Source organism: Chelonia mydas, chromosome 3, assembly GCF_015237465.2.
Source record: "Chelonia mydas isolate rCheMyd1 chromosome 3, rCheMyd1.pri.v2, whole genome shotgun sequence".
NCBI lineage: Eukaryota > Metazoa > Chordata > Testudines > Cheloniidae > Chelonia > Chelonia mydas.
This window is the reverse complement of record NC_057851.1, coordinates 145,443,198-145,467,015: the sequence shown is the minus strand read 5'-3', so window position 1 is coordinate 145,467,015 and position 23,818 is coordinate 145,443,198. Positions and strand designations below refer to the sequence as shown.

At 40.4% G+C, this 23,818-nt stretch overlaps 1 protein-coding gene across 4 annotated transcripts in view; it reads left to right on the top strand.

Moving 5' to 3' along the window:
- BTBD9 (BTB domain containing 9) overlaps positions 1-20,852 on the top strand; it is a 298,672-nt gene extending 277,820 nt beyond the window's left edge. For all 4 annotated transcript variants that reach the window (XM_037895534.2, XM_007071677.4, XM_043543500.1 and 1 more), the window contains one exon: positions 10,054-20,852. In XM_037895534.2, the coding sequence (XP_037751462.1) occupies positions 10,054-10,248 (195 nt within the window). In that variant the 3' untranslated portion in view covers positions 10,249-20,852. The remainder of the gene's footprint in view (positions 1-10,053) is intronic.
- Positions 20,853-23,818: the final 2,966 nt, after the last annotated feature.

The following is a 23,818-nucleotide window of genomic DNA, read 5'->3' as shown; positions in this document are numbered from 1 at the left end:
GCTCCCTTACTTAGCAGGACAATCATAGGGTGACTAAACTAGGAAAGCCCTTGATAAATTTCCTGTGAAAACTGGCAAAGCCCACAAATTGCTGTACCCCATGGAAGTCCTTTGGTGAGGCCCAGTTGCCTACGACCTCTTTAGTCCATGATCTTTAGTCCATGATTATCCCTTTGGGACAGATGATATACCTGAGGAATTCAATTGTATCTTGGTCAAACTCTCACTTCTCAGGCTTAGGATACAGATGATTTTGACAGAGTCCCTCTAGGATGTTGCATACGTGATGATTGTGAAAGGCCTGATTTTCTGAAAAGATGAGGAAACAAGCAGGGAGAACTGGAGGTCCTGGTGAAGGCAAGGAATTATGACGTGATTGGAATAACAGAGACTTGGTGGGGTAACTCACATGACTGGAGTACTGTCATGGATGGTTATAAACTGTTCAGGAAGGACAGGCAGGGCAGAAAAGGTGGGGGAGTAGCACTGTATGTAAGGGAGCAGTATGACTGCTCAGAGCTCCGGTATGAAACTGCAGAAAAACCTGAGTGTCTCTGGATTAAGTTTAGAAGTGTGAGCAACAAGAGTGATGTAGTGGTGGGAGTCTGCTATAGACCACCGGACCAGGGGGATGAGGTAGACGAGGCTTTCTTCCGGCAACTCGCAGAAGCTACTAGATCGCACGCCCTGGTTCTCATGGGCGACTTTAATCATCCTGATATCTGCTGGGAGAGCACTACAGTGGTGCACAGACAATCCAGGAAGTTTTTGGAAAATGTAGGGGACAATTTCCTGGTGCAAGTGCTGGAGGAGCCAACTAGGGGGAGAGCTTTTCTTGACCTGCTGCTCACAAACCGGGAAGAATTAGTAGGGGAAGCAAAAGTGGATGGGAATCTGGGAGGCAGTGACCATGAGTTGGTCGAGTTCAGGATCCTGACACAGGGAAGAAAGGTAAGCAGCAGAATACGGACCCTGGACTTCAGGAAAGCAGACTTCGACTCTCTCAGGGAACTGATGGGTAGGAGCCCCTGGGGGAAATAACATGAGGGGGAAAGGAGTCCAGGAGAGCTGGCTGTATTTCAAAGAATCCTTATTGAGGTTACAGGGACAAACCATCCCGATGTGTCGAAAGAATAGTAAATATGGCAGGCGACCAGCTTGGCTTAACAGTGAAAACCTTGCGGATCAGGAGGGCCAAATTGCACCTGGAGCTGCAGCTAGCAAGAGATGTTAAGAGTAACAAGAAGGGTTTCTTCAGGTATGTTGGCAACAAGAAGAAAGCCAAGGAAAGTGTGGGCCCCTTACTGAATGAGGGAGGCAACCTAGTGACAGAGGATGTGGAAAAAGCTAATGTACTCAATGCTTTTTTTGCCTCTGTCTTCACAAACAAGGTCAGCTCCCAGACTGCTGCGCTGGGCAACACAGCATGAGGAGTAGGTGGCCAGCCCTCTGTGGAGAAAGAAGTGGTTAGGGACTATTTAGAAAAGCTGGACGTGCATAAGTCCATGGGGCCGGATGCGTTGCATCCGAGAGTGCTAAAGGAGTTGGCAGATGTGATTGCAGAGCCATTGGCCATTATCTTTGAAAACTCATGGCGATCGGGGGAAGTCCCGGACGACTGGAAAAAGGCTAATGTAGTGCCCATCTTTAAAAAAGGGAAGAAGGAGGATCCTGGGAACTACAGGCCAGTCAGCCTCACCTCAGTCCCTGGAAAAATCATGGAGCAGGTCTTCAAGGAATCAATCCTGAAGCACTTACACGAGAGGAAAGTGATCAGGAACAGTCAGCATGGATTCACCAAGGGAAGGTCATGCCTGACGAATCTAATCGCCTTCTATGATGAGATTACTGGTTCTGTGGATGAAGGGAAAGCAGTGGATGTATTGTTTCTTGACTTTAGCAAAGCTTTTGACACGGTCTCCCACAGTATTCTTGTCAGCAAGTTAAAGAAGCATGGGCTGGATGAATGCACTATAAGGTGGGTAGAAAGTTGGCTAGATTGTCGGGCTCAACAGGTAGTGATCAATGGCTCCATGTCTAGATGGCAGCCGGTATCAAGTGGAATGCCCCAAGGGTCGGTCCTGGGGCCGGTTTGTTCAATATCTTCATAAATGATCTGGAGGATGGTGTGGATTGCACTCTCAGCAAATTTGCGGATGATACTAAACTAGGAGGAGTGGTAGATACGGTGGCAGGTAGGGATAGGATACAGAGGGACCTAGACAAATTGGAGGATTGGGCCAAAAGAAATCTGATGAGGTTCAACAAGGATAAGTGCGGAGTCCTGCACTTAGGACGGAAGAATCCAATGCACTGCTACAGACTAGGGACCGAATGGCTAGGCAGCAGTTCTGCGGAAAAGGACCTAGGGGTTACAGTGGACGAGAAGCTGGATATGAGTCAACAGTGTGCCCTTGTTGCCAAGAAGGCCAATGGCATTTTGGGATGTATAAGTAGGGGCATAGCGAGCAGATCGAGGGATGTGATCGTTCCCCTCTATTCGACACTGGTGAGGCCTCATCTGGAGTACTGTGTCCAGTTTTGGGCCCCACACTATAAGAAGGATGTGGAAAAATTGGAGAGAGTCCAGCGAAGGGCAACAAAAATGATTAGGGGTCTGGAACACATGACTTATGAGGAAAGGCTGAGGGAACTGGGATTGTTTAGTCTGCAGAAGAGAAGAATGAGGGGGGATTTGATAGCTGCTTTCAACTACCTGAGAGGTGGTTCCAAAGAGGATGGTTCTAGACTATTCTCAGTGGTAGAAGATGACAGGACAAGGAGTAATGGTCTCAAGTTGCAGTGGGGGAGGTTTAGGTTGGCTATTAGGAAAAACTTTTTCACCAGGAGGGTGGTGAAACACTGGAATGCATTACCTAGGGAGGTGGTAGAATCTCCTTCCTTAGAAGTTTTTAAGGTCAGGCTTGACAAAGCCCTGGCTGGGATGATTTAATTGGGGATTGGTCCTGCTTTGAGCAGGGGGTTGGACTAGATGACCTCCTGAGATCCCTTCCAACCCTGATATTCTATGATTAAGTAAGATAATACAAAACAGTGTAGCATGTCCCTGAAGATATCATTGATGAAATGCTAGAAGATTGCCAGGGAATTGCACAGGCCAAACGGCATAACTAGCTATTTGAAATGTCTCTACCAGGTATGGAAGGTGGACTTCCACTCGTCAATCTTCCTAACCCTTACCAGGTTATAAACTCCATGGAGATCTAACTTTATGAAGACCATGGAAGAGCTAAGTCATTGAAAGAATTCCCTGATAGGGGACAGGGGTTACCAATTCTGTTTGATAACTTTGTTTAGCTTGCTGTATTCCAAACAGGGCATTAGAGATCCATCCTCCTCTTTTACAAAGAAGATCAGTGCCTCAGCCAAAGATATGGATGGATGAATGAAATCATTTTGAAGGTTCTTTTGAAGGCAGCTTCAAAAAGAGAGTAGGTATAACCAAAAGAGATCTCCACTTCCAGATAAAGATCAATGGAGCAGTCATAAGTGGATGGGGTGGCCAGGTGTACACATTCTTCTTATAAATTCTTGCTATTCAGCAGGTATCACTGAGGTGGCAGGAAGGGATGCGGAGAGTACAGAGATTCCCTGTGAACTAATGGCCTCAGATTTTCTGACGAGGCAGAGAGATCTTCTGGTCCAGGGCTGAGTATTGGGAGACATGATTGCTGACAATGCAGGGAGCTGAAATGTACTGCATCTGCCCGCCAATGGATATGCGGATTGTGGGTGGCGAGCCAGTGCATGCTGAGGATAATCTGAGAGTGTGGTGCTTGGATGAGCCCAAACTGGAGGATAGTAACCTCCAAGGGGGCAGTCTGGTGGGTAACCAGGCCCTACAAGAGAAGTGTCCCTTCGATACACTCCACCAAGTATGGAGAGCTTTCACACCTGGATGGGCATTGCATGTGCTCATGCAAAGTCCAAGTCCATGAAATTACTGAAGCACCCAAATCAACCAGCGCTTCCAGGCGGACCTCAGATATGGTGGGGTGTCAAAGTTAGAGGGAGAGTCGGAAATGTGTCAGGTTCTGGTTAGCTGTTGCCAAAGTACGGGCAGACAAATATCAATATCAAGTACTCAGGGGAGGGGAAGAACATCAACCCAGGCATCTTTGTTGGGGCTGAGACATGGTATTTGCTGGGGCAGGACAGCCCAATGCGAAGTGTCCTGGTTCTCTGCAGTACAGGCATAAACCTGCCATTTTTTATGTCTTTTTTTTTCTTCAGCCTTGGAAAGGGAGGACTGGGCATGGGCAGTCTGTGGGGACAAAGCCAGTGGTTAGCAAACTGGGGTTAGGGAAACCACTGGGCCACATGAGGCTGAGCTTCACTCTTGGCAGTGCTCCGTCATATGGTGATCACTCTTAATGCACAGTTCGATTATACTGTCCAGGCCAAGCAAGGACTCCATCTGTGCCAGGTCATCTTCGGTTTTTTCATGGCGGCCAAGCTGGAAGTGGTAACACTGCAAGCCTCTTTCCATTCAGTGTCTGCTACCAGGCCCTGAAAATTTGTGGCAAACTTGGCAACCAATCAGCCCCCCTGACGCAATGCTTGAAGCGCAGTCTCTGCTGTGCATATGTGATTTGGGTCATCAAAGATTACCACCATGGCTTGCACAAAGTTTTCAAACTGACCCAAGAGAGGGCTAGATTTTTCCATGAGCAGGGGAAGCCCAGGCTAGGGCCTCCTCAGTCAGCAAGCGGATGATAAATTCTACTTTGGCTTGGTCAGTGCTCTTCATTGCAACAGAAATAGAAGCCAGCACAGATTCAGAAATCCACAGAATTTGCTACAGTCACTGTTGAATTTATCTGGCAGTGGAATCTTTGGTTCATGGGGAGCAGGGGACAGAGCTGCAAGTTGTGCAGCTTGTGCTTGCAAGACCACATTCTACACCTGCAGGGCAGCAGTCTGAGCCTGCAGGTCCTACACTGCACCCACTATCTGTGACGGGAAAACATTTGTCATGGTGGGATCTAAGCCAGAGAGAACTGAACCCCTTTTCCTCTGATGGGTTCCTCTTGGTGGACTGATCAAACAGTTAGGGACTGGGAAATAGGCAGTAAAGGCTGGTTGTTGCAGCAAGAGTCAGATCTAGTGGTTGGAGCAGGAGTCAGGCCAGGAATTGGAGTTGAGGGTCAGAGCCAGATTACCTGGAGTGAGGCAAGGCTGAGTCCATGGCAGGAGCAGGGCCGGATCTGAGTTTAGAACATGGGAACAACCAGGCTAAGGAGCAATCACAGCCGTGAGTGGATGCATTGAGCAGCTAGTGCCTTGCTGCTGCTGTGGGTCTTAAGAGCATGTCTGCTGATATCCTCAGGCAATTGGGTGGTTTGGCCAATCAGGCAGCTCTGTTATGGCCCAGCTGCACTGGTTAGACTGCCTGAGAGTTAACCTACCAGGTGAGCAGGCTGGGATTCCTTGTTCCTGACAGGAGCTGAGAGCTGGTAGATGAAACTCTGGCCCCATGGAAGTCAGTGGTAAAACTGCCATTGATTTCAGTGGGGCTGGGAGTTCATTCCATGTGTTCTAATCCTAGCTTTACCCTTTCCATGTTGTGTGGCTTTGGGCAAGTTACTCTCTTCCTTCCTGTTTTCCTCATCTGTAAAGTGGGTGAATAATACTTACATACCTGTGAGGTAAGAGTGTAAGGATTATTACCTAGTTAGTGCTTATAAAATGTTTTTAAAAATGTAAAATGCTATGTATTAGTAAGCATTAAGTAAAAAAATGTTGCACAAATACAAAGATATGCAACTTCTTATGAGCTCAAGAATACTCTAATTTGAATTGCAGCCTGGTACAAGCCAGGCTGCCACCTGTATGTTTTGAGTAAGGTGTCTTAAAAGATAAAGAATCTGATTCTTGCTTAATTATAGGTATTACACAAGCTTCTCTCCAATCTGCCACTACCTTCCCTGTTTCCAAAAGATTTGAGATATGTCTGAAGAACATGAATATTTGCCATTTCCTTTGGAGCTTTGGTCTTTATAAGCATGTGACTGTAAAGTTTTTTTGTTTTTTTTTTTACTCTTTGGACGTTAGATTTTGTTTTAATTACCTATTTAGCATGATCCTGATTTCCTTCAGCATTGTATCTGCTTCGTCTGGGAAACGTGTGTCTACTTCTGGTTCTCATCTTTTGTGCACAATAAGGCAATTAATTCATTAAATTTTTAGCAGAATTTACTACTTCTGTCAAATTCCCCTAATGCTATCTCTTGGAGGCCCTAATACCTTCTTCACTGACCTTTTGTTCCTGATGTACTTAGAATTGCTCTTCCATTCATTTATCTTAACTTCTTATTAAAAGTTTCTTGTATTCTCTACCTCCATTTTTCCTCTCTCCCCTAATTTCACTTTGTAATCCTCTTTTGAATTTGACATCATATATCTCACCGACTTTGTCTCTCTTCCTTTAGTCTTGATTTTATTTTATACCACCATGTTCATTCATGTTAGCATTTTTCTTCTACTCTTACTGTGCTTATCACTAGATGGCAGGCATACATTAATATATTTTTGAAAACTTCCCATTTCTCCTGTGGTCTTTCCTTTTTTTTATTTGATCCGATTTCACCTGCCTTTTCCCACAGTCTTCCAAAATTTGTTATTCTGTTTTTATCATGTCCTTTTATTACGCAGAAGTCAATGACTGCTCTTCTTAAAGGGTTGTGTTCTTTTCCCTTTGAAGTCTGATGGCCAAACGCCCATTGACTTCACAGAGAGAATTAAGTCCCTACTTCCTTCCTTTACATAACATGCCACACCTAAGCTGCTGTTATCATAGTGTCTATAAATGTGTTACTCAGTTTATTCCCCCTGTTTAATGTGTCCCAGTTTGTTTAGATTATTGATACACAGCAGTATCTCGTTGTTACTGTTCTGTTCTTTTCACAAATCTGTTTTGATTTGTTACATGACTTCCTCATCCTTTTAATCAATCAGATCATATGCTCTTTGGAAAATTCTTACCATTCACTTCCTGCCTTTATCATATTTATATTCAAGCCATAAATTATTCTGCTCCTTTCATTTTATTCCTTCACAATTTTTTATCTCAGTTACATAGGAAATTAATCTGGGCACATGCTTTGAAATTAATCTGGGCACATGCCGCTTGTGTATCATTCTTTTTCAGATGACCAGATTTATTTGCCCGTAAATAGTAGATTTCTTGATTGAAACAGTGTAATTTTAAACAAAATGGGCTGCTGACAGCCTGTTCTCAATGAGGAGTCCTCAACTCTAGGATGTACTTCCCTACTTGGTCTGTCAGAGCCTGGATTTTATGACTTTTAGAGCATAATCTGTGTTTTTTCCACACTTTTCTCAGGATGGCAGTGGATGGTTGAGTGTTTTTTGTAGTTGGTAGGTGACATTGAACCATTTTGTAAATGTTTTTATTTAATTATTATAAACTCTTCTGTCCATTCCTATGTTTTTTCCATTTGTTGACAGAATTGAAAGCCATAAATTTCAGATGAAATATTGTTTTTTTGTATATTTCAGTACAAAAAGTTTTCATTGGCTTTTTTCCTTGTACTTATCAGTCTTTCTATTTTTTTATAAATAAGAAAAAAGAACATTTGTTCTCCTCAGGTCTTTTTGTCATTGGTTTATTGTGATTGAAAGTTTTGGATGATGTCCCTGATAGACCAGTGCCATGTCTGCTGGAAGAGGCCTCTTGTCCTCAAACAAATGTAGGGGAGTTTGGCTCTCCTTATTTGGATGCCAGAACTTCATCAAATTTCCCAAGAGAAGCACAAGAAATCCTCAGATTAGAGGATAATACTGAGTTCTTGGTTCCTGCTTTTATAAAGAAGCACATGCATCATTGTTTGTTTTTACTTTATCTGTGGTTACATATATAAATCAAATACTGAGTGGAATTGATACATCCAGGACTGTTCTTCTGAATCCTCCTCCCCTTCAGCAGCGTTGTTCTATATATGTTAAAGTGAAACAATAATAAAACACCTCTTGAGTCCACAGTAGTGTCAATATGGCAGCTTCTGAGGTGAACATTACAGCCTGGTATGAAAAAGAAATGGTAACAATGAAAGGTATAATTTAGGAGCCAAGTTTTTCTGATTTTATAGATTGATATCAGCTAATGGTTAGTAATAGCTACTGTATAAAAAGATGTATCACTATATAAATAGAAAATGAAATTTTAGATGAGAAACACTATTTGCATAGGACATTGTGGGAGCATGGAGTGTCTCGATTTCCAGACCTGTGCCCTACCCATTTTAACCACACCACCTTGCTAGGAAAGCAGTGTACTATAAAGATGCATTGATCAGCTATAGTCCATTTCCTTAAATCCTGATACTTGTAATGGAAGCTAGAAAAATGACAGTGGCTGTTACCTTCAAAACTTTAAAGCTTAGCAAGTAATCACAGTCTTTGAGGAATCTATTTAATGAAAGACAGCACAGCAACGCAATTGCAAATGCAGAGATGAGTTGACTCTACAAAAGAAGCTAACATTATATATATCACACCTAGAAATGGAAAGAAAATAACAGAGCAGACGACAAAAAAAAATTGCAAGAATTCTGGCACCAAGAAAGACACAAGAAATTATAATAAGAGAGCTACAGAGAACATGACTGTGAATAAAGCTCTCTTGGTTTCATACACGCTGTTGGGTTCTAAATTAGCTAGCAACTCTCAGGAAAAAGATCTAGGGGTTACTGTAGACTGTTCAATGAAGATGTCTGCTCAATGTGCAGTCACAGTGAAAAAGACTAATAGGATTCTAGATTGTATTAAAGACAGGGTAGAAAATAATAGATAATACTATACTGGTCTTGTATAAATCAATGATCTATCTACACTTTGTGTGCTTTGTTTGGTTTTGGTCATCTGACCTCAAAAAGGATGTTGCTGAACTTAAAAGGCCTGGGAAAGGACAGCTAAGATTCGAAGAGGTTTCAGTGAGTTTATGTGGCTATGAGATGAGATTTAAATGTTTTGGACTTTTTAAGAGGAGAATAAGAAGAAGCATGATAGCATACAAAATAATGAATGGATTAGTAAAAACTAAGCAGGCATCCCTCTTCAGCTTGTGCCATGACAGAAGAACAAAAGGACACTCAATGAAATTGATTGGCAGCAAATTTAAAATTAATAGAAGGAAAGATTTATCTACACAGTTGGTGGTAAACCTGTGCAATTGACTGTCATGGAAAAATCATTGAAGCAAACAGTTTAGTGGCATTTATAAGGACTGAATAGCTACATGAACAGGTGTTCTATAAGCAGCTATACTAACCTAGGAAATATGGTGAAAAATGTTGAAAGGGAAATCCTCCTGTTTTAGGGCCTAAGATAATCACCTGCAGGGTCTGGAAGGAGTTCCCCTATGTACTGCTTGCACAATGATCACATCTTGAAACATCAATTGTTGGCTGCTACTTGAAGCAGAATACTGCATTTGATGAAGCAATGGTCTCCTTGGACCTGGCAAATCCTGTATTTCTGTGTACTGCAAAATATTGCATCTGCTGATGTGTTGCTGAATACAGTAGAGGGCAGTCATGAGATAGCATCATCTGCATTACAATGTCACTTTAATTCATAGATAATGGGGATGTTCAGCCTTTCTGGAGTTTAATTAAGTCATTTTCATTGTCATTTGATAGCTTTTAGGTTATAGATATGCTGCTTTGCAAACTAAAGGATTTTTCCAAATCACCAAAATCTCCCCATATGCCTCAGAACTATCTATCTGACTGAATTCAGACTCAGCACCTCAAACTAAAGGCTACCAGACATAAAGGCTTATCGGCTAAGGCCTTCTCCCCCTACATGGCTGTTACTCGCATTTGTTTCAACCCTGACAGTTGTGGGTTCTGAACACAGGCTGTTAAGCCCACGATGAAACATTCTAGCTTGGATCAGCCCTTTGGCACTGGCACGTTGCCTGCATGCTTCACTGAAGGTGTTGTTTAGTTCTGTTCACACTTTCGCTACTGTTAATTGTTTTGCTTATCTCTTCATTTTTTTCCCCAGGTGTTTCACTGTGTGCATTTTGAGTGTCCAGCACAAAACAGTGCCCACAAGGAAGAGGGTAACGAGGAAGTGGCAACAGCAGAACTGGGCACTGGCACACAACAGCTTGTTTCTCGCCCAGTTCGAGCCTCAAGCACCAGTTCTCTGCACTCCCTCACTGGATCCACCTCACGTACACATGCTCACCAACCATAAAGGAGAGTGTAAAGGAGCTTTTGCAGTCTCCATGATGCTATACGAAATTATTCACAACCTTCTTGTACAGGCACCTTTTTTCTTGTTCTCTCAGTGAACAAAGGGGACCATGCCTGGCAGCTGGAAATGCTGAAAAGGAAAAGGCTTTCCAAGGACACAAAGGGGCTGCTTCACTCTCTTCAATTTGTTCAAATCAGGCTGGTCTCCGGGGGGATAAAATAGATCTTCAATCTATATCAAGTCCCCCATTAACACCCTACCTCTTTAATCTAACCAAGGAAAGGAGAATGGAAGGAAATAAAAGGCAGAGCCAGATTGGAATACAAAAATGGCATATGAACCGTAGACTGGAAGGAATATAAATTAAGTATTTGTTACCTGAAGGCACCGATTAGGAAACAGAATGATGATCTTTATGACATCACTAGGGAAAATAGATTGTTTTTATTTTTTTAAATTATTCTTAATCCATATTCCTTTGTAAATGATAAGCTGTTTTCTAAATCCTTTTGACTGGGTGTCCGACTTTTCCCTTATTTTCAGCTGTATTACATACAGTACAATAGATTAGGGAAGTAACAGGCATGTATATCACCTGGTATGACAAGGAAAAAACCCTCATGATAAAAACAAATCAATTCATGGATGCTGTATTTAATTCTGACTTTACTTGAATTGTTGAGTTACGAAATTGTCATTTCTTATCTATGTTCCAAGTGGGAAATTCCTAGTCAAGCTTCCAATTTGACAAGTAGATAACTATCTGCTTAATTCAAAGATGATTCTTCAAGTTTTACTTAAATTTCTACAAAAATTATTGTAATTTGTCAAATGTGGTGTTTGTGTTTAGAAAAGCAGAATTACAGCTGACCACTGGCATGCTGCTGATCAGACTCAGCAATACAAAAATGAGAATTTGCAGTCAAAAATATTTTAAAGAAAATAATAGACTACAGTGTTCAGCTAGGGATTTAAAAAGCCGCTTATACACTTTTCTCATAATCTTCATGGAAAAAAATTAATGTAACTATTGTGGTTTGATCTGACTCTTCATTGGTTCTTGCTTTAGTAATTTACATCTCAGTGTTAACTGTCCTACTTGTCCTTTGTAACTTGATCAGATTATCTGCTTTTTTTCTTAATCTTGAGCATTTTCACATTGTGATCACCTGGATCCTCTAATCTCCAGTCCATGTGACTTAGCAAAAGCTCCACATCTCACTGGGCTTGCCCGTGTGGGAAGAAGAGGTTCTGTTTTACACAATATTGATGTCATTGGCAAAAATAATTAGGAAAGATTGATATTTCTTCTGAAGTACATGATCTTTGGAGCATCTATTGTTCAAGTTTATCGACCTGGAATTTTTTTTCTGTTGGTCTAATACACCTTTGCCAGAGCAAAACAAGATGACAAGTCAGAGTTAGTCAAGTCAAATATGATTTTCCTCTGCTTGAACATAATGATATAATGAGTTGTATATCAATCTATCACACTGCTTAACCTGAAAGAATTTCTTTCTGAATACCAGGTGGGCTGAAAGCATGAAGGAACAGATAGCATGGTGGCTACAAAACAGCAGAGACTTGACAGAGAAAAAAAGAAATGTTTCCTCTTTCTGATATATTTCCTGTAAAGTTGAATAACTTTGGCAATTTTATCTTTTTTTCCTTATCGCCAGACCCATCTTCAGTCTTTCTCATGTTAGCTCCTGTATTCCCTCCCCAAACCGTTTGCCCCCATTGCCTGAATCAAGATGGTTCTTACTGGAGATGCATGGACATTACGTGATACATTTTATTAGGTGTCATGGCTTCCCCTCATAGTGCTTAGTAGAGGTGCTCTGCATGTGGAATGTTGCTCATGAGCCATCAGCTAGCACTGGCTGCTGATTACCACATTTATTTAGCATAGTGGAATTCAGACTAAGTATTGGGTACAGAGCTCTTTGATTAACTTCAAGTACAGAGGTAGAAAATTTTAGACTAAACTTTTATTTAAAAAGAAACAAACAAAAATCCCTTGACAATTGTAATCTTTGCTGGACCTACTGAGTTGCATGGAGCCTGCCTTGTCTTTCTTGGGTTGATCCTTCAGCATCAGAGTTGACATTGGCAAGAGACTACAAATAAATTAACAACTAATTTCACCATTCTCAGACTGTGAATAAACAAATTACATCATTTTCCAGTTTTGTTAGCTCTAATTGCCACCATTGTAGGGAGTGTTGTAACATGAGAATGAAATAGATCTGTACCAATTGTCCCTGGGTTTAGACTCTCACAGACGAAGTGCAGGGTTTTGAATGTATACTTCCCAGACATGGACAATTATTTTGTAGAATACTGCTGAGCCAAAAAAAGACTCTTTAGAAGCCATCAGTCTACACCCCTCCTTCTGGCATTCTCTCTGATCTTGCCCTCTGAGGCTTCATAGATCAAAGATATCTATATATTCTAGATTTCTTATTACATCTACTAGCCACCCAGGCCTCTATTCACCCCAGTTTTGGGACATGAAGAATTTGAAAGATTAACCTATAGCAGAGTACATGTGAGAGATTCTCAAAGTGCAGAGCAACAGGATCTGTAGAACTTCAAATATCCAAAAAAAGTATGTCAGCCACAGCTGAGATAAATTACCTCATCCTTCCTCACAAACAAATAGGAATTTTTTAACATTATGATTCCCCATCACATCATGCCACTTTCACACACCTGTTAGTCCCCTCTCTGATAATTATTTGTGTTTTGAACCTGTCTCTGAAGTGAGTCATTGTGTCTGTGTTGGCACAGAATTTTCAAACCTTTGCAAGCCAAAATAACCCCACCACTTTCCATTTTGTGGTTTGGATCTTTTAGTCTTGTATAACGAGTAATGTTGGTGGTTTTGGAGTTGTATGTTTTGAGCATCTCATTTTTGCTCAGTCTTTAAAAACCCACAAAATCTATTTATTGCCTGGTATGCTCTTCTGCCATGAACATTCTCTTCCAATATAATGTGCCAGTGGTGAGGCAGGAGGATTAATTTATATTTTGGTATAAATGTATATGGTATAATGGTATAAAGTCTCAGCTTTTTCCAGTTCTTTTATAGATTTTCTTCATTGTGGGATTGCTGCTTAATTGAATTCTGGTATTCATGTATGATTTTTGTCAACCCTGCTCTGAGTTTTTAGCTTGTTTCTTGATGGAAAGAACTAAAAGCATAGTTGAGCTGCTTAGATGTACCATTAAAAAGTGTGTCCCTTCAGGATGATGGGATATATACAGGTACTCTGAACTATGTAGCATACATGTATATTTTATCTGTGACTGAGATAGAACAGGACTGACCAGATGTTCTCTTGTCTCCTGTCAGACTATAAGAGTTTTGTTGTTAGATCTCTATGCTAATAGCATTTGTTTATATTCTCACTCTAGAGACATTGTTTCTATTTAGCACTTAAATTGACTTTGACATTAAAAACGATAAACTCCACCCTCAGTTTTTCCCTATTCTTTTTCATTTCCTCTGTTTTCTCCCAATGCTAGCTTCAGTTTAGACTAGCATCAAGCTCATGTGGTGCTCAGCAGAGTTACCTTTAAAGTTTCCTTTTTTAATTAAGTGTCTCTTTCTTCCAAATACATTAAAAACACTTTTATTCCCAGAAACGTCTGGCACCAAACCAAACTATATTTTCAGCAAGAGCAGGCCGTATTTTAAAACTGATTTCTCTGGGAAAATGAGTTTTTGAATTGAGCAAAAATTGCTTGGCTCTGTTTTCCAAACCATTGTCAAACAACCCTACAAACAAGCTCCTGAAAGATCAGTTTAGACTTTCTTTAATTTAAAAAGCAACAAAAATATAATTTTGTCTTTCTCTAGCAAAGGAAACTAGTGTACCACTGAAAGAAGCAAGTATTTTTATTTTTCCATGGAGGGACATTTGATAATGCAGAGGCACAGTTTCCCATTTCATGAGCCTTCATTTAAGAAGTTCCTTTTGACAATGAAGCAATGTGGTAAAAAGCAAAGAAAATTAAATTTGTTTTCTTCCAGGAATTTGCAGTGTGTACTTTTTATTTTTACGTTATCTTCTGCAAAAGTAACATGTTCAGTTTGAACTATAACAAAACAAGTGAATCCAAGGCTGATGTGAGACATTTAGCACAGAGGTGAAATTAGCCTTTTTCATGTAGAGGAAACTTGGTGCTTCAGTGCAGTTTGCTTCCTCTGGAGCTCCATTTATTTCTCTTTCTTTAGAAATCAATTCTGCATGTTTGTCCTGACTACAACTCCCACTGGAGTTCAGTGCTTATTAGTGCTGTGGAAAATTCTAATGCAGTTAATGTATCTTCACCTTAATGTATTTTTATTATTATAACATTAAATTAGAGAATTTTCTGTATTGTATCCGCTTTGACAAGTTGGTAGGCTCTTCTGATAGAGGAAGAAGGTGAAAGGTCATGATTAAGGCGCTATTTGAATTGTGGGATGATTGTCATATAATTGCGGTTGAGTCGCGGACAAGACATGGGAAATTGCGGAAAAGTAATAATGGGCCTATATTATTTGCAGTAACTTGGAAAATGCGCTCCCTCTGTCAGCCGTGCATGGGATTGACAGTGGAAGCTCCCAGTGTCAGCCACCTGGCTGATGGACGGGGCTCCTGCTGTCAGCCGTGCACGGGGCTGAGGGCCAGGGCTCCCACTGTCAGCGCCCATCTGATGGACGGGTTCCGCTGTCAGCCCCGCGCATGGGTAGACTCCTGCTGTCAGCTGCCAAACTGACAAAATTGCAGTGGAAACCTTATATTGCAGAATCCCCAATGTCTGCAATATAAGTAGGGCCTTAGTCATGATGTTGGTAATTCAATACTGTAGGTAAATGAAACCGATTTTTCAGGGTTTCTTCAATTGACAAAATATGAAGTTTTAATATCTACAGATCATTTAACAATATTATGCATAGCCAGAGTCAGTGCAGAGACTAGAAGGTAAAGTTACTAGAGTTTATTATTGCATTGTTAGATAGAGCTACTAGTTCTGTTGGACCAAAATGTATGCGATGCCCACCCAAGAATATAAAATATGGAATCAGAGACTAGACTAACTCAGTTTTTGAACTTTTCTGGCAAATGGGAATTTTGTAATTATTTTCCTTTTAGGAAGTATTTGTTGTCTTTATATAAGTTTTGCAAGGTGCTCAGATACCATTGGGGTGAGTTTGGAATACGTTTTTAGGAAGTTATAGTAGTGATGGTTGTAGCCATTAGGAAACATCAAAGCCAGTTAAAAACAACAATCTTCTGCATGCATAAAGTCAAATTAGCTGCCATGGTGCAAGGACATATTTTAGAAATATTAATTTACAGGTTCCAAAGTCTAGGGCCTGATTACCCACTGCCTCCCAATTGTGTATCTATTAATGATTTATTTAAGCTACAGTCTTGATCTTGTAAGTTAATTGATTGCCTGCTAATTTGAATTAACTAATAGAATTGTAAAGTGCAGTGTTGGTGTAGCCATGGCAGTCCTGGGACATTAGAGAGAGAAGATGAGTGAGGTAATATCTTTTAGTGGACCAACTTCTGTTGGTGAAAGAGGCAAGTTTTTGAGCTACACAGAGCTCTACCTGAAGAAGAGCTCTGTGTAGCTCAAAAGCTTGTCTCTTTCACCACAGAAGCTGGTCCAGTAAAAGATATTACCTCACCCACCTTGCCTAGACAGTTGTAAAAGTTAATCTAGATGCTCCAAAAACCTGTGTTCTAAGATACAAATGCTTATTTCTGGTCCCGATCTCTCCGTGTATTCCAAAGCTTGGGGCAGCTAGACAAGCATTTAAAGTTTTGTTAGTGAACTTAGGCTAATAGGTAAATTGATGAACTTGAGTTACAACAGAATCAGGTACTCTGGTCTAGATGAGGCCTTGCACCTGTGCAACTGGGTATAAAATGCTACTATTGTAATTTGGTAGCATATTACACCCTTTTTATGGTCACTTAAAAGTGATGTACACAAGGTGTGAAACAGTGGACATTCAAGCCCGGGGTGTTCATGTTGTTCCCAGTTGAGGGATGTTTGTAATTTGGCTGTAAGTAACACACATAAAATAGAGCAAATTGCATATATCCATCTTCAGGACAATAATGCAGTCCGTAGACACTACAGGTCCCACTTGGCTCCCTTGTATGCTGTGACCTGTTGTCTCCCTGGAGTGAACGTCCATATTAAAAATTAGGGTGTTTGTGGAAGTGTGCAGGCTGTACTTTAGCCAGCTCTCCTACACGTGATTTTTGTGAGTGTCAGTTGGAAATCCACAAGCACTCATTAGAAAGCTTTGACTGATATGAGTAGGAATTGTGCCCACATATTATGGCAAAATTGGGTTCTTTGTTTTAGATTTAAAATGCTTCAGTAGCAGTTTAAACTTTTGAAATTGCCATGTAGCTTATCTTAGACAAAGGGAATCCAAGATGACAACTGTGATATATGGGATTCTCATGGGGGGAAACTGAAAATTCCTGCCATTTTCCCATAGGATGGCTACAATTTACAGCTGATGGAAGTTGAGTTACACATCACTTACGTTTAGTTACTCATGCATTTTATTACTGTAACATATATGAATGGTGGCAGTAACTGAATAACAAACCTTACTCAGAGTAATAATACCCTGCTGGCATAAGTCATTATTAGCGAAATCAGAGAATTATCTCTTCGCCCACCTCCTCACCCCCAGTCTAATAGAATGATAAGTATAACTTTTTTCAGAGCATTGAGCTGTATCCCTTACATAAATGTGCTGGGAATTGCAGTTCAGACTGCATCAGGTAAACCACTAAAATCCTCATATAGGGAGTAAACAGGAGCCCCCCACTGTTACTACAGGCCCTGAGCTGTAGTAGAGGCAATGGAAGTGCTGTGGGACTGCATTGTTGGTGCAATATAAAAACTAACAATGTATCCCCAGAACTTTCACTAGAACTATTTCCTTATTGATCACCTCAGCCCATGCATTATTTGTGTGCAATCCCAATGAATCAAACCCCAGTTAACAGAAGGTAAGCTTGTTTCCCAGGATTTTCAGTGCTGTCTGGTGAGTCATGAAAGCTGGCAGAAACATCAACAACACTCTATAGTATGTTTGTGTGAGGGTTCTGGGGCATATACAGAACTGACTTAAATATCCTATCAAACAAAATGCTGTTTATCTGAAGGTGTCAAATGTCTCCTGAAACCTTTGGATAAGCAGGGTTGTATTGTACTTATTCAGACCAGTGCCTACACCTTGAGACCGTGCGCCATGTAATCTGACTCAATAACAATTATTGAAGCGTCTCTCTAAACAAACACTAGTAAACTTACACACCTACAAGGAAATACAGTAGTTCTTTTTCTTGGTAATGTTTTGAGACTATACAAATACCTGTAGTCTCTGTGTGATGCAGGTGATTTATGATAAATACCTAGCATGTACATACCTTTATGTGTATAGATAGATGGTATAAAGAGTTCCCCTTCAATTAATATTCTCCTTTTATGAAAACATTTAGATATTGTACTTCCCTTGAAGTACAGTCAGCCGCTAGAACTGTTGTCTGGCACCTTCTACATATGTTTATTGCTTTTTGTTTAATTCAGCTGCTAAATTCTTCACAGGAATTTCTCATAGGAATTTGACACATGCAGAAACTACACTTTCAAAGGAATCACAAATGGCTTCATTACTAAGGACCTGAAGCAGGTTCTTTCTGCTTTCTACCTTTCAGGACTATGTGGTGCAAGAGGAAAATATAGATGTGACCTGGAAAAAATAGGATTATTATTAAAAGTGGGCAGAGATGCAGCCTAGGGTGCAAAGGGAGCTTCAAGTAACAGATTAAAGCTAAATGCTGGTAGGAGGACTGGGAAATCCAAAACTTCTTAATCTGATACAGAGGGTTGATAAGATTCTGCTTTGACATTTGTGTTTGTCCACTTGTACTCATTTTATAACAAAGACTTTATTAACATTTCCTAATTTGGGACTGTTGTACAGATGAAATGCAATTTACAGGCATTAGGAAGTAAATATTTTAAATGATATGAAGAGAGATTATATAACAAGAGTATGGGGTTTAACATGGTTAAGAGTCGAAGTACACCAATCTTATATTAGCGAGTGCTCTCATAATGAGCCATCTGATGATGAGATTGTCGTGTAGTTGCAAACATGCACATATATGCATACATATAACTTAGAAAGTATATGTAGATGTTTCATAAATCCATGTCACCAGAATCCTGAAATTCATTTGAGTCTTATTTTTACTTAGACTCTCGTTCATATTTTTTTCTTTTAATTTAAAGAATTTTATAATCTAGATTTTGTTATGGAAAGGATTATAAAAAAAGTGAACATAAAGCCATGGAGAATAGACTGTAAGGAACAATGCAGAAATAGTTTCTAGGGGAAGGGTTCAACAGGGATGCCCCAGGCCTACCAGCTCCTCTTTTTTTGTCTCTACTCACTGCTCCTGTTTTTTTTCTCCTTTCTGCACCTAACATATATTTTTCTGAATGATGATGAACTAAAGGGACTTAGCTGTTCACCTCTCTGCCCCATACCTGAGTAATGTATATAAGTCCCAATTCATTAGAATCCAAACTTTCATTGTAAGTAGTAGAAAGCTGAGAATTATTAAGGTGCAAAGTTTAAGCCAATCTATCCAGGCACCAGGGAAGCACCCGCTTTCACAGTCTGCATGCGTTGTGGCTCTGATCATTCACCACTGAAGTCAATGAGGGGATTGCAATTGACTTCAAGGGGTGCAGGATCAGGCTTTGTGTGGGATTGTGTAGTTTACATCATGCACTGTTACCATCATTTCTCCACTCCTGGAATTCACCAGTACAATACACTGATACATTTATTGTATTGTGAGAATATTTTCAGTCAGCTGCACTGGCAAAAGAAAGTATCCATTGAGCATGTCTTGCCAGAGCAACAAATACAAAGTAGATAATTATCTTTAGATTCAAACATCCCATACAGCTAATCTATTCATTTAGGACCCAATTTCTACTAACTTACTCTGAGAATCTTGAGACACGAGGTTCTTGTAATATTTTGGGTTCCTCTCTCCTATATTGACTTCATTATTATAATTTTTTTTAATAGTTGGGTTTTCTTTGTGGAGTAAATTTTAATGCCCTTGGTTCAAAGCTCATGAAAGAAATGTTAGGGCCAGGCTTAATGCATGTGGGGCCTGTTATGAATTTCTCCACTCATCTGTCAATGGTCCTCATTCCTGACCTGCAGCAGACTCCCTGGTCCCATTCCTCCCCAGCAGAGACTGCCAGTTGTGCTATATAATGGTGGTTTTGTGTATTAACCGTCCTTTGCCATCTTTCCCCCTTTACCAGGTTTCTTGAGAATAGGCTTCCATAGCTTGGTTCTAAACTACCTCACACCCTGTTGTGAACAGAGATGCGCTGATGCTAAAATACTTGCTCTGTGATGGAGCTGTTGGGTGCTCTTAAGATGCCCATATAGATGTAGTTATACCAGCCTAACACGCGGTGATTTCATTTTTGGGAATACTGCCCCCCAGAAAGAGGTACTTACTGGATGAGCTCAGAGCCACACCCATTCAGTCTCATACTTGTCCCTCATTCCAAGTGGAACCTTTAAGGGGCATCGCTTCTGACAATGGAACATGCAAAGCAAAACACTTGCCATATCCAATCTCCTCTCTGTGTTTGAAGGAACATGACATTTTCTGCAATTGACTATTGTAGCCCATCTTTAACTGTAAAACCCTTATAAAAATTGCTGTATCAGTCCTTGATGCCTGGCTGTGAGAAAGAGCTGTGCAATTGTGGTGAGCTGTGCCGATCATGTAAGAATAATTCCATCCACAGCATGCTTTGATGACCTTGGTGGCATATTTTATACTGCAGTTTATGTGCATTGCTAACCATTTTGACTAATTAGATTTGATGTAGAGCCCCAGTCCCAGATTGTCCTGCAGTTATGCAATCAATAACTTTGGGAATTGTCTGGTCTTGTAAGTTTCGCATCGATCAAAGCAGCAAACTTCTTTAGTACTGATTTCCTTGCTGCTTTGGGAACTCTTCACCAGTAGACATGTACATTACCAAACAAACATTTTGTAACCTGGAATTTTCTGTGAACATTTACATCCTTGTACGTTGTCTCCCAGAAAGCATGTGTATTAGTAATGAAGGATTTTAGAATTGTAAAACTGATATAAGACAATCCAAGCATGCTCCAGAATGTTTTGTATTGAAAGAGGATGAAAAAGCTGATTACCTGAGGATTTTGGAGAGCTAGCTCTGGATTTCTTTTTCTTTTTTCTTTCTTTCTTTCTTTTTTTTTTTTTTAAGTGTTTCAAAGAGGAGCAAAACTCCTCAGAGTGAATGCCAGACCAGACAACGCTCAAAGCAAATGTAAAGTTGAAACTGTTATGCTTTGTATTTATTTCTTAGTTTGTTTCCTTTAAAATATATATGTTAAACAAGAAAAAAAGATATATATTTACAGTGTTGAAAACTAGAAGTGCACCCCTACAAGGTGATATGGATGTGATTTTAGGAATAAAGTGATCTTTTGTGCTTAATCTCTCGTCTGGAGTTTTCTTGAAAATAATGACCAGTTTTGACAAATAGAATCTGGTGCTGTTACATGTTGCTTCTGTGAATGGAGATAGTCGGGCAGAGTTGGGCAGAATTCCAAATTAATGGCAAGGCCCGTTTTGGCATATAACACAAAATACAAGTATTCTGTTATCAAAGTGTGAATCTCTGAAGCCAATGGGAATGTTGAGTTCAATAGCTGTAGTACACAGTCTCAGTGCACTTTTGCTTTTATTGCCAGAACATACCGTTGTTGTCTCTGGAGGGAAAATGTGTGAGAACAATGCAGAAGAAACTGAGATTATGTTCTATATTTTACAAAAGAATATTCTATATTTTACCAAAAAAAAAAAAGAGAGAGAGAACATTTTCAAATATGGGTACCTAAATGTTGGACCTAAATAAAAATGGTTTGCGTTTTCAGAGGTGACAGTTATCCTGGACCACTGTAAAAATTGTTGGGTGTTCAGAACTTCAGAAAATCAGGCCAGTTTAATCTGCAGCCCTAAACAGGGCTTTAACTGCCTAACTTTAGCAACCCCAGATATAAAAATTCTGGTTTGTGTGCTTTGAATGGATTTCAAAGTGTCCTTTGTCTGATAGCAACTAATGCTCTAGCATCAGTGTTTAATTCCATGTATCTTATGTCAGTGGTGGCTCTCTGTGTATGGAGAACTCAAGAGTTTTACTGGTTGTGGTGTGCTTTGCTAGTTTTTTTATCTTCTCTTCTTGTATACAAATGTGCAAACCCTGTTGCCTAGATAGTGCAGGGCTCAGACTGAGGGGGAAAAGATAAGTGATGTTACTCTCCCAAAATCTGCACACAACCAGGGCTCCACCAACATCACTTATGTTCCAGTTGGGAGTAGAAATTGATGATGGAGTCTGGTATTTTCTTTGGTGCAGTCTTGTTTATTTATAAGGAATGTACGAAGTCTTGCTTCTCCAAATGCAGCAGAAACCAACAGCAAAAGGAGTAGATTCTTAACTTACAGGCCCATACTTCTTTTCAGCCAGCATTCTTGACTTGGGTGAGGGATTTTGATTAATTAATCCTTACAGTTATGTTTGTTGAAGTCTGTGTTCACACCCATCAATCTCAAAAACGTTTTAATGCAACTCATAACAAGGTTTCACCCAGCTCATACAATGTAATGCTGCCCATCGCAAGTATCGTATACATGAATATTAGCAGACAGAGTACCAAAAATATCCTTCAGTATGAAAGGAGGAAGAAACCTAAAGAAGGACAGTGCTGAGGAGAATGTACTTAATTTCTCACTGCTCTGGGAAGATCCCAGCTTGCTCTAGTAGTCTCACCAAGGTCTTTATAGTGGTAAGATCACCATCTACTGGTAGGGATCCAAACAGAAAATACAGGGGAAATGCAGCTAAGTTATCAAATGACAGCACAGTTGAGAGGTCAGCTTTGAAACTCTAGCCTGGAGCCTTCTTCCAAAGTTTGATTGTAATTCTAAAGGACAGACTCACCTCTTTTAATCAGTGGTGGTTTAAGCTTGTAACAACATCATGACAGGTCCTTTGAATCCCATTTGGAAAGGCTAAATGGTACAGATCTTGTTGGAAACATAATTTTACCTTCACAATATAGAACAAAATTCACATAAACAGGGAACATTTTTGGTTTCAAATTCATTTTGTAGCTCACCCTCTATTAGTTGCCGATTAAGTACCCCTGTGAGCTGTACTAAAGAAATTAATATCTTTCAGGAGAGCAATAACAGGGGCTATGGCTGCATCACAGCTCAAGGCAGGATCAAGAAACCATCCATATAAAGATCTTAGCCTGTCTCCTATTTTCCTGAGTCCCTCTCCTCCCCCCAATATACAGTGCTCCCAGAAAAGAAAATGTGTCCATCTTCCCCATGACTTTCTAAAAGTCAGCAATAGAGTGCCATGGACATAGAGAGAGGCAGAGTCCTAGGGGGCCTTTAACAAACAGCAGGCACACCACAGGAATATCTCTGGGTGAAAAGCAATCACTGGGCAGTTGCCTATGTCTAGCAGATACAGAATTAACTACAATATCAACCTGCAGAGAAGATTTTTCTTTGTTTCTTTTGATTTCTACTTGTTTTACTGAGACATTCAGGGAGAAACAGAAGAAATACACAGATTCTCTGTTCCACCAGCCACAAGATGTCTGACTACTGCATGGGTTTCTTCCTGGCCTGCAGAAACAACTCCTGCACAGCAACAGTACACAGATCAAAGCTTTGACTGAAGTATTAACAGAACCTTGCACATCTGTAGTGCCTTTCAGTCTCAAAGTGTCTCAAAGTGCTCTCTGAATATTAAACTTCAGAAGACCTGGGTGAGGTAGGCAAATAGTATGGGGCTGCTTGACTTAACACTGAAATACAGCTATCCCTTGGACTGAATCTGTTCAGCAGTGTAAAGCAACATTGAGGAAGTGCAGGTGAATGCTGTACTTCTGTAAACTGGTAAACAGTGGCCACTTTCAGTGAAGAGGTAGCTGCATTTTGGTGGTGGGAAAAATTATTCCTTTGTATGTCTAGAGCCAAGTTTCAAGGTGAAGCATATGCAGGTGCACACATACATTTGTTCAGACCTGGCATGCACAAGTGGGCAAGAGCAAATCAGGTGTATACACATATGGTCTGTTGTGAGTGTGGTTTTGGTATTTGGACTTCTAAATTACGTAGATGATTCCTACAACTGTGAACTTTGAATATCTGGCCTGTTGTTTATAAATTATAAACTTTGTTGAGGATGGCAGCATCACTGGACTAAAGCCACTATATAGAAGTAAATGTCTTTCATCATCACGTAATCCCAGACACCCAGTTCTGGGTACTTCACATAAGGCAGAGCCCAGGCTGCATTCTGAAGTTTCCAGCTGAGCAGACATCCTGATTTCATAAGAGACAATGTCTGTGAGAGTGCGTGCGTGCGTGCAAGCAGAAGG